Source organism: Passer domesticus, chromosome 2 (genome assembly GCF_036417665.1).
Source record: "Passer domesticus isolate bPasDom1 chromosome 2, bPasDom1.hap1, whole genome shotgun sequence".
NCBI classification, from domain to species: domain Eukaryota; kingdom Metazoa; phylum Chordata; class Aves; order Passeriformes; family Passeridae; genus Passer; species Passer domesticus.
Window position 1 is genome coordinate 108,235,150 of NC_087475.1, and position 11,362 is coordinate 108,246,511.

General features: G+C 44.0%; 1 protein-coding gene across 1 annotated transcript in view; it reads right to left on the reverse strand.

The window, feature by feature from the left end:
• The window catches only part of CD96 (CD96 molecule), a 36,634-nt gene extending 25,961 nt beyond the window's left edge, over positions 1-10,673 (reverse strand). Inside the window, 1 exon segment of the mRNA XM_064411239.1 lies at positions 10,580-10,673. Within this exon segment, the coding sequence (XP_064267309.1) occupies positions 10,580-10,673 (94 nt within the window).
• Positions 10,674-11,362: the final 689 nt, after the last annotated feature.

Below are 11,362 nucleotides of genomic sequence, written 5' to 3' on the forward strand. Positions count from 1 at the left end.
TTATTCCCCAGTTCTTTTTGCAAGAACAAATGTGCTATCCCTGCTGGCTAATTCCCTGCACCACCCCCCTGCCCATTGCCCTTGTGGCTTCAGCAGAGAAAGCTGTTCTCTGTGTTATTAAAGAGCTCCTGCATGTCCTAAACCAGTGTCTGTCTCAGTGTCAATGTGAGCTGCTCTGGTGTGTGTGTTTTCTTCCTCTATTAATTTCATAAAGCAGGTGGCAGTCCTTAGTGTGCCATATAAAGGAGTAATGGATCGATGAAATGAAGGGGCATTCAGCAGGAGCCTGTACCACTTGGTTTAGCTGCTGTTGTAGTAGAATTGATTTATATTCCTTTCTCCCTCCTCTAAGTAAGAGTCCGTCAGTCCCCAAACCCCTGAATGCAGGGCACTGACAAACTCAAGGAGATGAAGTATTTATGGAGGGGCTTGTTGCAGTGACATGAATATTCAATCACTGTCATAGAGCCATACACAAGAAGTCCCCTTTCCAAAAGAACATCCAGGTCCACAAAAAAATTAGTTGTGCGTTTGTCCTTAGGTACAGACCTGTTTCCCCCCATTTACATTCCATTTTATCATCCTCCCTGTGTATCATAACATCCCCATATATTTGTTGGGGAATTTGCTCTGCAGCCCTGCCAGCTGCAAGTGCCCACTGCTCACCTTCTTTCCTTGAAAAAGCTGGGTACCAATTCCCTTGCTTTGGCACTGGCTCTGCTGTGTGGTACATGGCTCTGGGGCACCTGAGCCAGGGGGGCCCTGCCAGGGCTCAAGCATCCTCAGTGGGGCTGCAGTGTGCCCCACACTCCCCTCAGCTCAGAAGGAGCCAGGCAGGGACTCTGTGTGCCCTCAGCTCTGGCTTGATGGGGAGAAGGCACAAAGGCAGTGTGACACATCCTCACAGAGGTGGCTCTGATTTGGTATCTGTACACTGAAGGGTGACATGGACACTTGGAGACGAGATGTGTGGAGAACAAAGCTACTCAATTGCCATGGCCAACATTAATCTCTGCTGTTTCATTGCTGCATGTCTTCTGCTCATCTTTTATTCTAAAAGATGTGATGATGTAAGAGGGCAAATAAAAATAAGCCCGAATGACAAGTCTCACAGCCTTTTTCTGAGAGAAAAATTACTAAAACTATTTTTGTCAGTCCAAGGAGCTTATTATAGGAAATGCTCTCTGATTTCACTGCAAGTTTTGCATCAGTAAAAGTTAAGGGAAAAGCAATTAGGAATCTAGCAATCAGACTATCAAGCAAAAGACACACAGCATTTTTTCTCTCATATTCATGCTGCCTTAGGTCTAAGGATCATATAAATAATGTCTATGAAGAACCACTTGAGTAACTTATATTAAGTTGAAAAAGTTATATATGTAGAAATAATTTGATTTGCATTATTTCTTAGTAGCCTAGCACAGTAGATTATTTTAACTTAAAACATTTTGTACAAAAGTGTTCTTAACTTTTTGCTAGCATCTCAATATGAATAATCTCATTTTATGTCAACTTTATTTTTCAAAATCAAATAGTGTCCATTAGTGCATACCTGTGCTCCAGCTGAAATTTCTTAGGGTAGCTCCCAGACATTTAAGTGTCTGATCCCACAAAGGGCATAGAGGCCTCCACTTTCACCTTTGAGTGACTTCAATGAGGATTTAATCTCAGAGGAAAAAACCCCTCCAATTCCTATTTTTCTAATTGCTATTTCTTTCTTACATGTGCATGTTGTGAGGTTTCTATTCCTTTCTTTGCACGTGAGATTTTCTATTTTCTATGAATATATGTATGAATTATTTTTATTTTAAGAACCAGTTTGCCTCAGTGATGTAGCAAAAAAAAAAAAAAAGAGCCTATGCCAGGTTGTGAGATGCATCCTTCCATTGTGAAATGCATCCAGTTTTTCCCTTAACTGGAAAATTGTGTATCCTATAAAATTGTTGTTCCTAGCTGGTAATAAGTATTCCTGCATTTATCATGGTCAGAATTTTAGGGAGTGGGGGTGGGGGTTTGTGAACATACTTTTTCTTGGTTTTCTTCAGATTGCTTTTGGTTTAAATTCCCTCTCTGACAAAGGTGCAGCCCTCCTTAGTCAGCTTTTCTGAGTGTTTTACTTGAATGACAAACTTGTTTCTCTAGATATTAGCCCATGGGGCTAGGTGGAGAAGAGGAAGGGAGGAATCTGTTTAAAGGGGTTATACCTGTACAATTTACTCTTGCCTTGAAGTATTTCAATTCTTTCTCTCTCTGCATACACAGGTATGTAAGACAGAGACAGAGCGATGTTTTTTATTTTCCCATTGAAAGCTATTTTCCTTTTGGCCCATTTGAGAGGAGCACACATCGCCCTACTTCAAGTGAGCTCATCCCAGTGATTATTCCAGCAGGTTAAGCATATTGAATTAAGTAATCTGCTCAGCACAAGGCATTTACTCCTTACTAGCTGCACATTATAACTAGGGTTATTAGAAAGTTGTCAAGAAATAGAAAATCATCACCAGTAGCTACATCTCACCCTAGTGAGACCCACTAATCCCAGCCTGCCCCTCATCACCCACCATCATAAACTGAGTCAAGGTGTCCCCCTGACACTCTTAGCTGTGACACTGGGCACTATCTCTAGATGAAGTTCTGTGAATATCTAGCTGTCTTGGTGCTACCTCAGAAAAAGAAGTTGAAGTGGCCTGACCCATGCAGACAGGCAGATGTGCAGCACAGCCACTCAGCATGACTTCAGAGAAATGCTTCATTAAACCGAAAGCCTAATTTTCCTGCCAGACTGATAAAATAGGTAAATCTTCTGAAACCTTTGAGAAAAAAACATTACCTACATTTCAGCCCATGTTGAAAACAATTATTTTTTCCTTTGTCTTTTCAGATTAACTCAGAGTAAGCAGTTTACCAGTTTACACACTCTCAAAAATATGCCAGGTACCTAAGTTTGAATATATAATTTTTGGGGATATGGTTTTTAGGGGTGATTATGGTGATGCCAGGTTAGTTGTTGGAATTCTTCTTGAACGTCTCTTCCAACACTGATGATTCTGTATGCTCTGTGTACTATAAGGTAGATTAATGGATTTTACCAATACTACCGAACGGGACTGCCTTGGTCTGTCTGGCCTCAGCTGCTGACCCAATCGTGGCACCTGTGGTGTTTTTCACCCCAGAGGCGCCCTGGCTAGCTGTGAGCACGTGGGGTCAAGTCCAGGCACATCCTGAGCTCCAGTGCTTACGGCTGGAGCTTGCTGTGGATGAGGGTCACTCCTCAGGCCTCCCTGAGCTGGAGAAACCTTTAAGGCGATGGTGAAGGAAGGAGTGGATCCTGGTGGAGAGTTTTTAATCCAGAGTTTTTATTCTGGGCCGCATGGCCACTGAATCCTGCAGCAATGCCAACAGAACTCCCACCGCGTGCTGTGCTTGTCCTTTTACCTGGGGAGAGGGGCAGGGGAGGGAACACAGGGAGCACCAGCCAGGCACGGGGGGAGGGGGTCTCAGGTGAGAGGGACACCTGGGTGGGCAATGGCCCCTCAGGGAGTGGAGAACATCCTTTGAACCTGCCCCTTGATGCTCCCCTTGGAATTTCTGGTTTGATAGACAGTGCCCAGCAGGGGTCAAGGGTGGAGAAAAGGAGAGGCAGTGATTGACACACCACCTGGGGAAGGAAACTTCAGGGGAGGGACTAGGGAAACTGAGGCACACCATGACAACACACTGCAACAGTAGATAGCATACAAAAAAGCTGATTTTCTTTCTTCCTTAATTTCCTTCATGTGCTAGTCTCACATATGCTATTTCTATACTCTCTACACTGAGTATCTTTTAAAAACACAGCAAAACATCATAAACAATCTCCAGAAACTAATATGGATTGAAATAAGGATTTCTACATTCACTTTCCCCCCATTTCCATTTTCTTCCTAAGAACACCAATCATTTTCTGCAGTTTGATAAATTCCAATATCCTGTGTGACAACGTCCCTTGGTGTGGTTAAAGTCCTTCAGCAGTCAGTTTTGGTAATGGCAGCACCCTCAGGTGGAGGGGCGTGATTCCTGGCAGTCCTGTCACCTGTATTTATTGCCAGTCACTTGTACATGCTACTGAGCTGTCCTGGAAGCACACTGCATTTCCATGAGCTAGGCACAAACCTGTCAGCAAAGCATCTCATTGCAGGCAAATCATGCAAATTTTCTGCTGTTGGCAGCTTTACAGAAAGAAACAGGTTTGAGTTCTTGCTTATCAGGCCAAAGAGCAGGGCAGGACACCTCACATACACAGTGTGGATATATGTTATGTGCTGGCTCTTCACAGTGTGGATGTTTAGCAGTATGGATGGCAGGACGCTTGTTGCTCCTGACAGCTCCATCCTCGGGAGCCCAAGGACAACAAATTTGGACTTTGTGACAGAGTCTATTACAGCCCATTCCTCAGGGAAGAGAAAGCAAGGGTCACAGTCCCTTAAACAGTGACCTCTCTCTACCAGCAGTGCCCTCCCTCAGGAGGGAGTCCTTGACTGAGCTGAATCCTGACATGTCAACTTTTGCTAACCATGGAGCTCCCCATACCTCTGTAATGCAAGCTAAAAAGTAAAAGCTGAAAAAGGAGGACTCTGGTAATTTTCCTATTTGGTGACCTGCCAGGTGTTAACAACATTTATACCACATCCCCAATTTGTGCATATGCAAACTTTTGATGTCACATTTAAATAGGCTCCAGCTGGAGCTGGTAGTGCTGGCCAGGCTACGTCAGGGCTCCACATCTTTTGGAGAATAAATGCTGCTGCACAGTCTTCTTTTTGGTTGCATTGCTTTTCTACCCGAGGAAATGTACTAAGAGCACTTGTAGGAAATGCACTGGATGCCCAGGTTACTGCTAAAGGAATTTTCCCTGGGGATGAAATCTCTGCTTGTCATTCAGAAATCTGACAAAGATCTGTCCCAGATGATCAAGAAGTCCTGAAGCTGAGGACGAACAGAATATTCAAGCCATGGTTATTGACAGCCACAGAAGGGAATTGTTCTGGTTTCCACTTCAGAGCAAGGACCACAAAGAACACAGAGATTACCTGCAGATACTAGAGTCCAAGAAAATCTGACTTCAGTCCAAAATTTTGATTTTCATTTATAATTGCAGTTACCTTTGCTTCTCCTGTTGATCAGGTCATGTAAGCTTTGTACCATGAGAGAATGTATTTTGTCTTAAATGAGATTTTTTTATTGATCTGAAACACACATCACAAATTGACACGATAGCCTAAGCGCTGTGTGGCATATTCAAGAGACAAAGAAATCCCAGAGCAGCTTGTTTGAGTTTCTAGATCCCTGTATCTTGCCCTTAGAATCTGTTTCCCCCACTAAAATAACATCCTAAAAATATACTGCTGCCATGTTTCATTGTGTTGACTGAATGCAGCCACCCAGCTCTGTTGCTGTGCTTGGTGATTAAAGACAGACAAGAAAGAAACCTCCCAGCATGATGGAATTTTGTTCCATTCAGAGCTGCGTTTTGCCCCAGTTTCTACCTTAAGCCCAGGCCCTGAAACACTCATCCTGCTGCCGACATTCATGTGCATGAGCAGCATAGCCCTGCCTCTGCAAATGATGGCAAAACCCATCCTGAGACACACCACTTATCTCACCTACTGGCAGGGAGACATCTCTTACCCAGAGCCAGACTTGAGGTCCTGCTCACAGCAAATTATTATGAGAGTTTCTTCCCCCTCTAACCTCTCTAAAGTTACTTACAGACAGCTTTGCAAAAGCCACAGCTGGATGTTACACACCAGGTTACAGATGCCGAGGATGTGAGGAAGTACTGAAACACATCCGGGGTGGTGGATGATGCTCGTTGGCAGCTGGAAGGAGGATGCACCTGTATTTGGCTTTTCCTTGGTGAAGAAGCTACAGGGATGATTGTCTCAGATCTGGGATGTGCAGGTTTTTCCTGCCATTCAAGGGACACCCAGAAATCGCTGCAAGGCTGGGGAGGTTTCAGAGGAAAAGAAGCTGTGCTCAAGCAAGTGACACACCTTGTCAGTGGATGTGTTTTCTTTTAGGCTGGACAAGCATTTGACCTGGTTGATAGTTCCCTGTGTTCAGGTGGTGTCAGGAACAGATGGGCTCTGAATAACATCGAGGATGTGTCCTTGGCAGTGCACTGCAGCGAGGGGCTGTGCCCACTGCACAGGAACACCTCATGCAGCATTAATTTTTTTTCCATTCCGGTGGGAGTAGAGGATGGCAGTGGAAGATCTGTTACTTATTTTCTGCAGATCTGTTCACAACTGAAGGAAGTATTTTAAATGCTACAAATTACTATTTCCATTGTAATCACCCTATTAGGCATCATGCTCACAAAACCCTCCACTGCAATACATTTCTTCTGCCTCAATTATAGTAAGCTGTACCTAAGGAGGAAGCGCAGCTACAGTCAGTCCCAGAGAAAAAGAAATCTTGAACTCGAGAGACAAATTCAATTATTCACAAAGAGAGACTTTTTAGAAATGCTAGTGCACGAGCTGTTTCTGCCAGAGGCGAGGATGATTACCCTTGCAGACTGGTGTCCTCTAAACATTGCTTAAAGAAAGCACAGGTCCCCGGTGGAAAAGAGAGGAAGACTTTGAAGCAGGAATTTCATTAAAGACTAAACTAACCTTTCAGGTTCGCTTGGCACTTGGTACAGAAACTCCCACTTCACCACTATATTTTGGGTTTGAACTTCTTTGAAACCTGCAGTAATGACTCCACAGCCAGCAGGCCCCTCTGACCACAGCACCTCATGCGGGGTTGGATGAGTGGGTGGCATGGGCTGGGGGGGGCAGCTTTGCAGGGGACAGGACACTGAACTGGCAGTGGTACACCCACTAGGCTTTTTCAGTGACCCCCTGCTTCCTCTGTCACCCCTTCCCACTCCTAGCTCTGGTGGCTCTCTCCTGCTCACAGCACTGCCTCTTCTGCATGTGGGGGACAAGAGGGAAGAGGGTTTCTTCCTCTGCTTCCTCCTTGTACTCCTCCTTCCTCAAGGCTGCACACCTACACCCCGTGTATGACACAATCCAGCCCCAGTTCCAGCCAGGGTCTGGAGGCAGCATGGCGAGGCATACACACTTCCTTCTCACCAGCAGTTTCTCCATCTGAAAGATGTTAATGCTCTGAGTGAATTTTTGTTCACTGACAGGTCAGTTATGGGAGAAAACCAAGAACAGCTCAGGCCTAGGTGCCTTTGTCCTTCAACTTTCTAATGACTTTTTCTAATTAGAAGGCCTAACTTACAGGTCATGTTTTAGAGAAAGAGAGCAAATGTTTGGGGATAAACAGGAGAATGAGCTCCCTCACTTTCTCTGCCATTCCAGCCACAGGTTCCTGTGGTACTCTGCTCCCATTTAATGCAATTTCTGACCAATGATGTTCTGTTGGGGTAAGCTGTTGAGCATTTTATTGTGCAAAGTGCAAGTTGCTAAAAAAGCAGAGTACAAATGCGCAACCAATGAGCAAAACAAAACAATAACAGGCACATTGACCCAACAATTACCCACTAATGAAATACCAGCGTGTGAAATCCAGCTGGATATTTCCATCAAAATTAAGGACTCTACACAGCCATTACTTCTAAAATAAAAGGGAAGGCACACATGAGACCAGCCCTGCTTTCTTTGATACTTTCTTTTTTCTAGATACAGCACAAGCTGTGATTCCCCACTGTTTCCAACAACATCAGCTAAAGGCTTTTTTCTTGTACATCTCATCTTCCAGGTTTTGTAAGAAAATGTTTCAAAGTAGATGAAGAACTGTGTAACAAAATGTAATGGCACCCATAGCTTTGAAAAAGACATTTGTTTGGAAAGGATAACCCACTGCCAGTGCTGGGAAACACCTGCTCATGTGAGACTACATAGATGAGATTCCACTGAAGCCTCCCAGAAGGGCCATGTCATCCCTTGGTCACTTTGGCAGCAGCTTGAGAAACTTGGAGCAGCTTTTGTGAATCACTCCAGCAAGAGGAGTCTGCTTGTGAAAGATTTTTTCCCAGACACAGTTTGTGGGGCTTTATTTTGAGTGGTGCATGACAGAGGGAGTTAATAAGACAAGCAACAGACCACCTGGTCAGAACTGGAAAGTTTATGCTCACTTCTGAAGTGATGTAAACCTAGATGGTCTGCACAGCTCATTTTGCTATGCAGACTATCTCCAGTGGGTTGTGTTCCCCAACTAATTTAAATTCATCCATACTATTGTATGAAAAGACCTTCTTGAAGGCACACAGCCACCTGGTGAGGGCACAACATGGCGCCCTGGTTAGAATTCCTCACCACTGAGGAAACACATCAAACAGAAAAGATTAAAGATGTGAACAAATAGAAATATTGAAGGTGTGAAAGTTAACTTTAGATGCAGTAGCAGTGACAATTTGAGGGCAGCAGAGCTGTCTTTATTAGAAAATAAATAAAATAATTTACAACAATAAAAGGCCAAGTTTACAGTGACACTGAGAACCATAACTCAGATTTTTTTTTTTGGACAGAATATTTTGGAAGCATCAGATGTTAATGATTTTGTTTGCATGCTGAAAGGCATTGCATACCTTTCACATTATCAGCATGTCAGAAGCAACCACAGGAAAATGAGGTATCACTCCCATCACATCCATTATCTATTAAATTGTCCACTAAACTGTAATTTCCTGTCTCTTTAGAAGTTTGTGAAGTACAAATCAAAAAAGCAAAACAGAGGTTGTCTCTCATGTTGAGCCTGACTCTGCAGAGAAGAAAGTCTATCTCAGTGGAACCTATTTTAGGACTCTTGAGGTGCTTTAGCCCAGAGCCTTGCATAGCAGGACACCTCACCCTTTCCTGGGAAGAGCAGGATCATCTCTAGGAGGTTCTGCAGAGCTGAGTGTTCCTTATATGAGCCCAGCGTGGGATATGAAGTGTGATAATCACATATTCTCTGAAGAGAGAGTGACATAGTTCTAGCAGCATTTTCCTGGGAAACGAAGAAGCTGTGGGAAACTCAGAGAGAAGAATTGAAACAATTATTATCTCTCTTTCTGTAATCGTTGTATATAGACATGGTTCTCCAGAGTGTGCTATTCATAGTTCACCAATGGTGTGAGAGGTTTTCACTTTGAGACCAATCAGGTCTCAGCTTAGTGAGTCAGACTATAAAAGTCAGACCTTCTTCCTAATAAAGGTTCTATTTCACCTTCTGATGACTGAGCTCATTCACTTCATCCCTGCCTCAACAGTGTCAATGAAGCATTCCTGAATCAGGGCATCTCAATAGACTTAGCAGCCTGCAGTCAGGTGGGATAAACACAACACAGCAGATGATACAAGGCAAAATGGAGAGTAGGAAACTTCTTGGAGATTTCTGCATACTATTATTTTCCACACCATAAGCAGAGTAACATGTGGCTACTGCAAATGTGAATCTTTTTGGTTCTCTCTGTGCTCAAAGGCATAATGTGAACACGCCCTCAGGAGCCTAGAAGGAGTTTTCCGAGTGGCAACATGCACTGAGTCCTTCCAGAGCACTCCTGGCCAAGTAGTTGAAGAAAAGGATGGAGAATTAAGATGGGTTTTAACATAAACTCCTTCTTTCAGCATTCAATATGACTTACTAAAGTTTCAACCACCACTAAAATTAACAAAGACTTCTAATTTTAGGTTGATTTATAAGGGTCACTGTCCATGTAAAATACACGTTCAGTTTCTAGCTGAATCTGTCACCTCCCAAAACAATACTAGCCAGTGCTGCTGCTTCTTTTAGTGAAATTTCATATCTCAGCTAATGGGGATTTAAAAAGACACTGCTCACACATTTTTTTCCATAAAACAGAGAAAGGACGACCAAGTAATGAAAACCATCCTTAAGTGCCACCTGCACTGGAGTTTTGGTTGTGGACAAAGAGTAGGTTAGTAGTCATCACCTCTAGCCCTCTTCCCAGTCTGACCCCTTGTCCTCAACACTATTTCCATCCCAGTCACTGATGTGTTACCTAACCATTCTCAGGAGCCCGCTTGTGACCCACTGACACACAGGCACCACTCTACTGAATGCTGTTCTTCCTCTGCCTGAAATGAGATTATGCTTTAACTTCTCCACAGCTGATTAAGCTTAGCAATGCTGCTAATGGCAATGAAATCATTTGAGACCTCTAGCAGAGCAGTTAACTTCTATTTTGCATGATTGCCTCCATTTTCAAAATGAGTATGTAGTGGCTCAGTGGGTTTAACTACCCAAGTTGATGCGTAGCTCCTGGGTGCTTCCAGACTGTGTCCCAAAAAGAGCACGACAAGGAAAGCCACTCATGTTACCCAAGCCTTCTTTACCAAAAGGCTGAAGCCACCTTCTGCCTCTTGGAAAATCAATAATTTCAGTAAATGAATTTCAGTCTGTTACTGTAATTTGATTTGAAAAAACGGCAGCATCTTGCAAGACTTATGAAAGTCAGTAAGCTGGAGAATTGCACTGTGACTGAGCACAAATCAAATAGTCTATTTGACATTTTAATTACAAATAAGAAAAAAAAAATCACTCATTACAGAACTGAACAAAGTTGACTTCTGTGACTCACACTCTCCGGAGAACTCTTTCCTCCCCTGTCCTCTGCTCAGCTGGATGGCAGCTGCAGTACCGAACATCATGCAGCTGTGGCCATTACTGGTCATCCCTTCTCCCTATAAAATTGCACTGACTCACATGGTAAAGAGCATGTCAAGGAGGAATGAAACAAGTCCACTGTGGCAGTGGGGTTTTGAAGATTATATGTTTAGTCTCTCCCTAAAGTTGTTTATCACCTGTCTTCCCGCCTTTTCCCTGTGGCAGTTATGATAATTCCAGATTCTTCCCTGTCTATTCTCCAAAATCCTTTCCCTGCAGCCTATCTGTCACAATTTGCTACACCCATTTATCCAGAAGCTTCGGTGTCAGTTATATTTCCCTTCTCTCATTGGTATGCACCTTTCCCGTCCCCTTTTCCATCTGTATTATATTTACATTTGTATCCCCCAGACCCCTCCTATCTAGTCCTTGATTCATTAGATGGTCTCCTCCAGGGAATCCGCTCCCTCCCCCCAATAAAAGCTGCTGGTTTTGGTTGTTTCCTGCTCTTTTGCTGCAGCACCCCTTCGAGCCGCGCCTTGCTCATGCAGCGCTGCCATTCCCACGTGGCGCTGTAGCCCCAGCACCGCTCCTGTGCGGGAAAGAATAAAGACGGCTCAGAGAAGCAAACAAAGAGTCCTTCCTTTGCCTCGATCTTTAGACATGGGCCCACATTTATCGGCCGCTCCCGGTGATCCAGCGAGTGGTCGAACCGTGATCCTGCCTGCCGACGGCTCCCGCAGGACATGGTCACTCC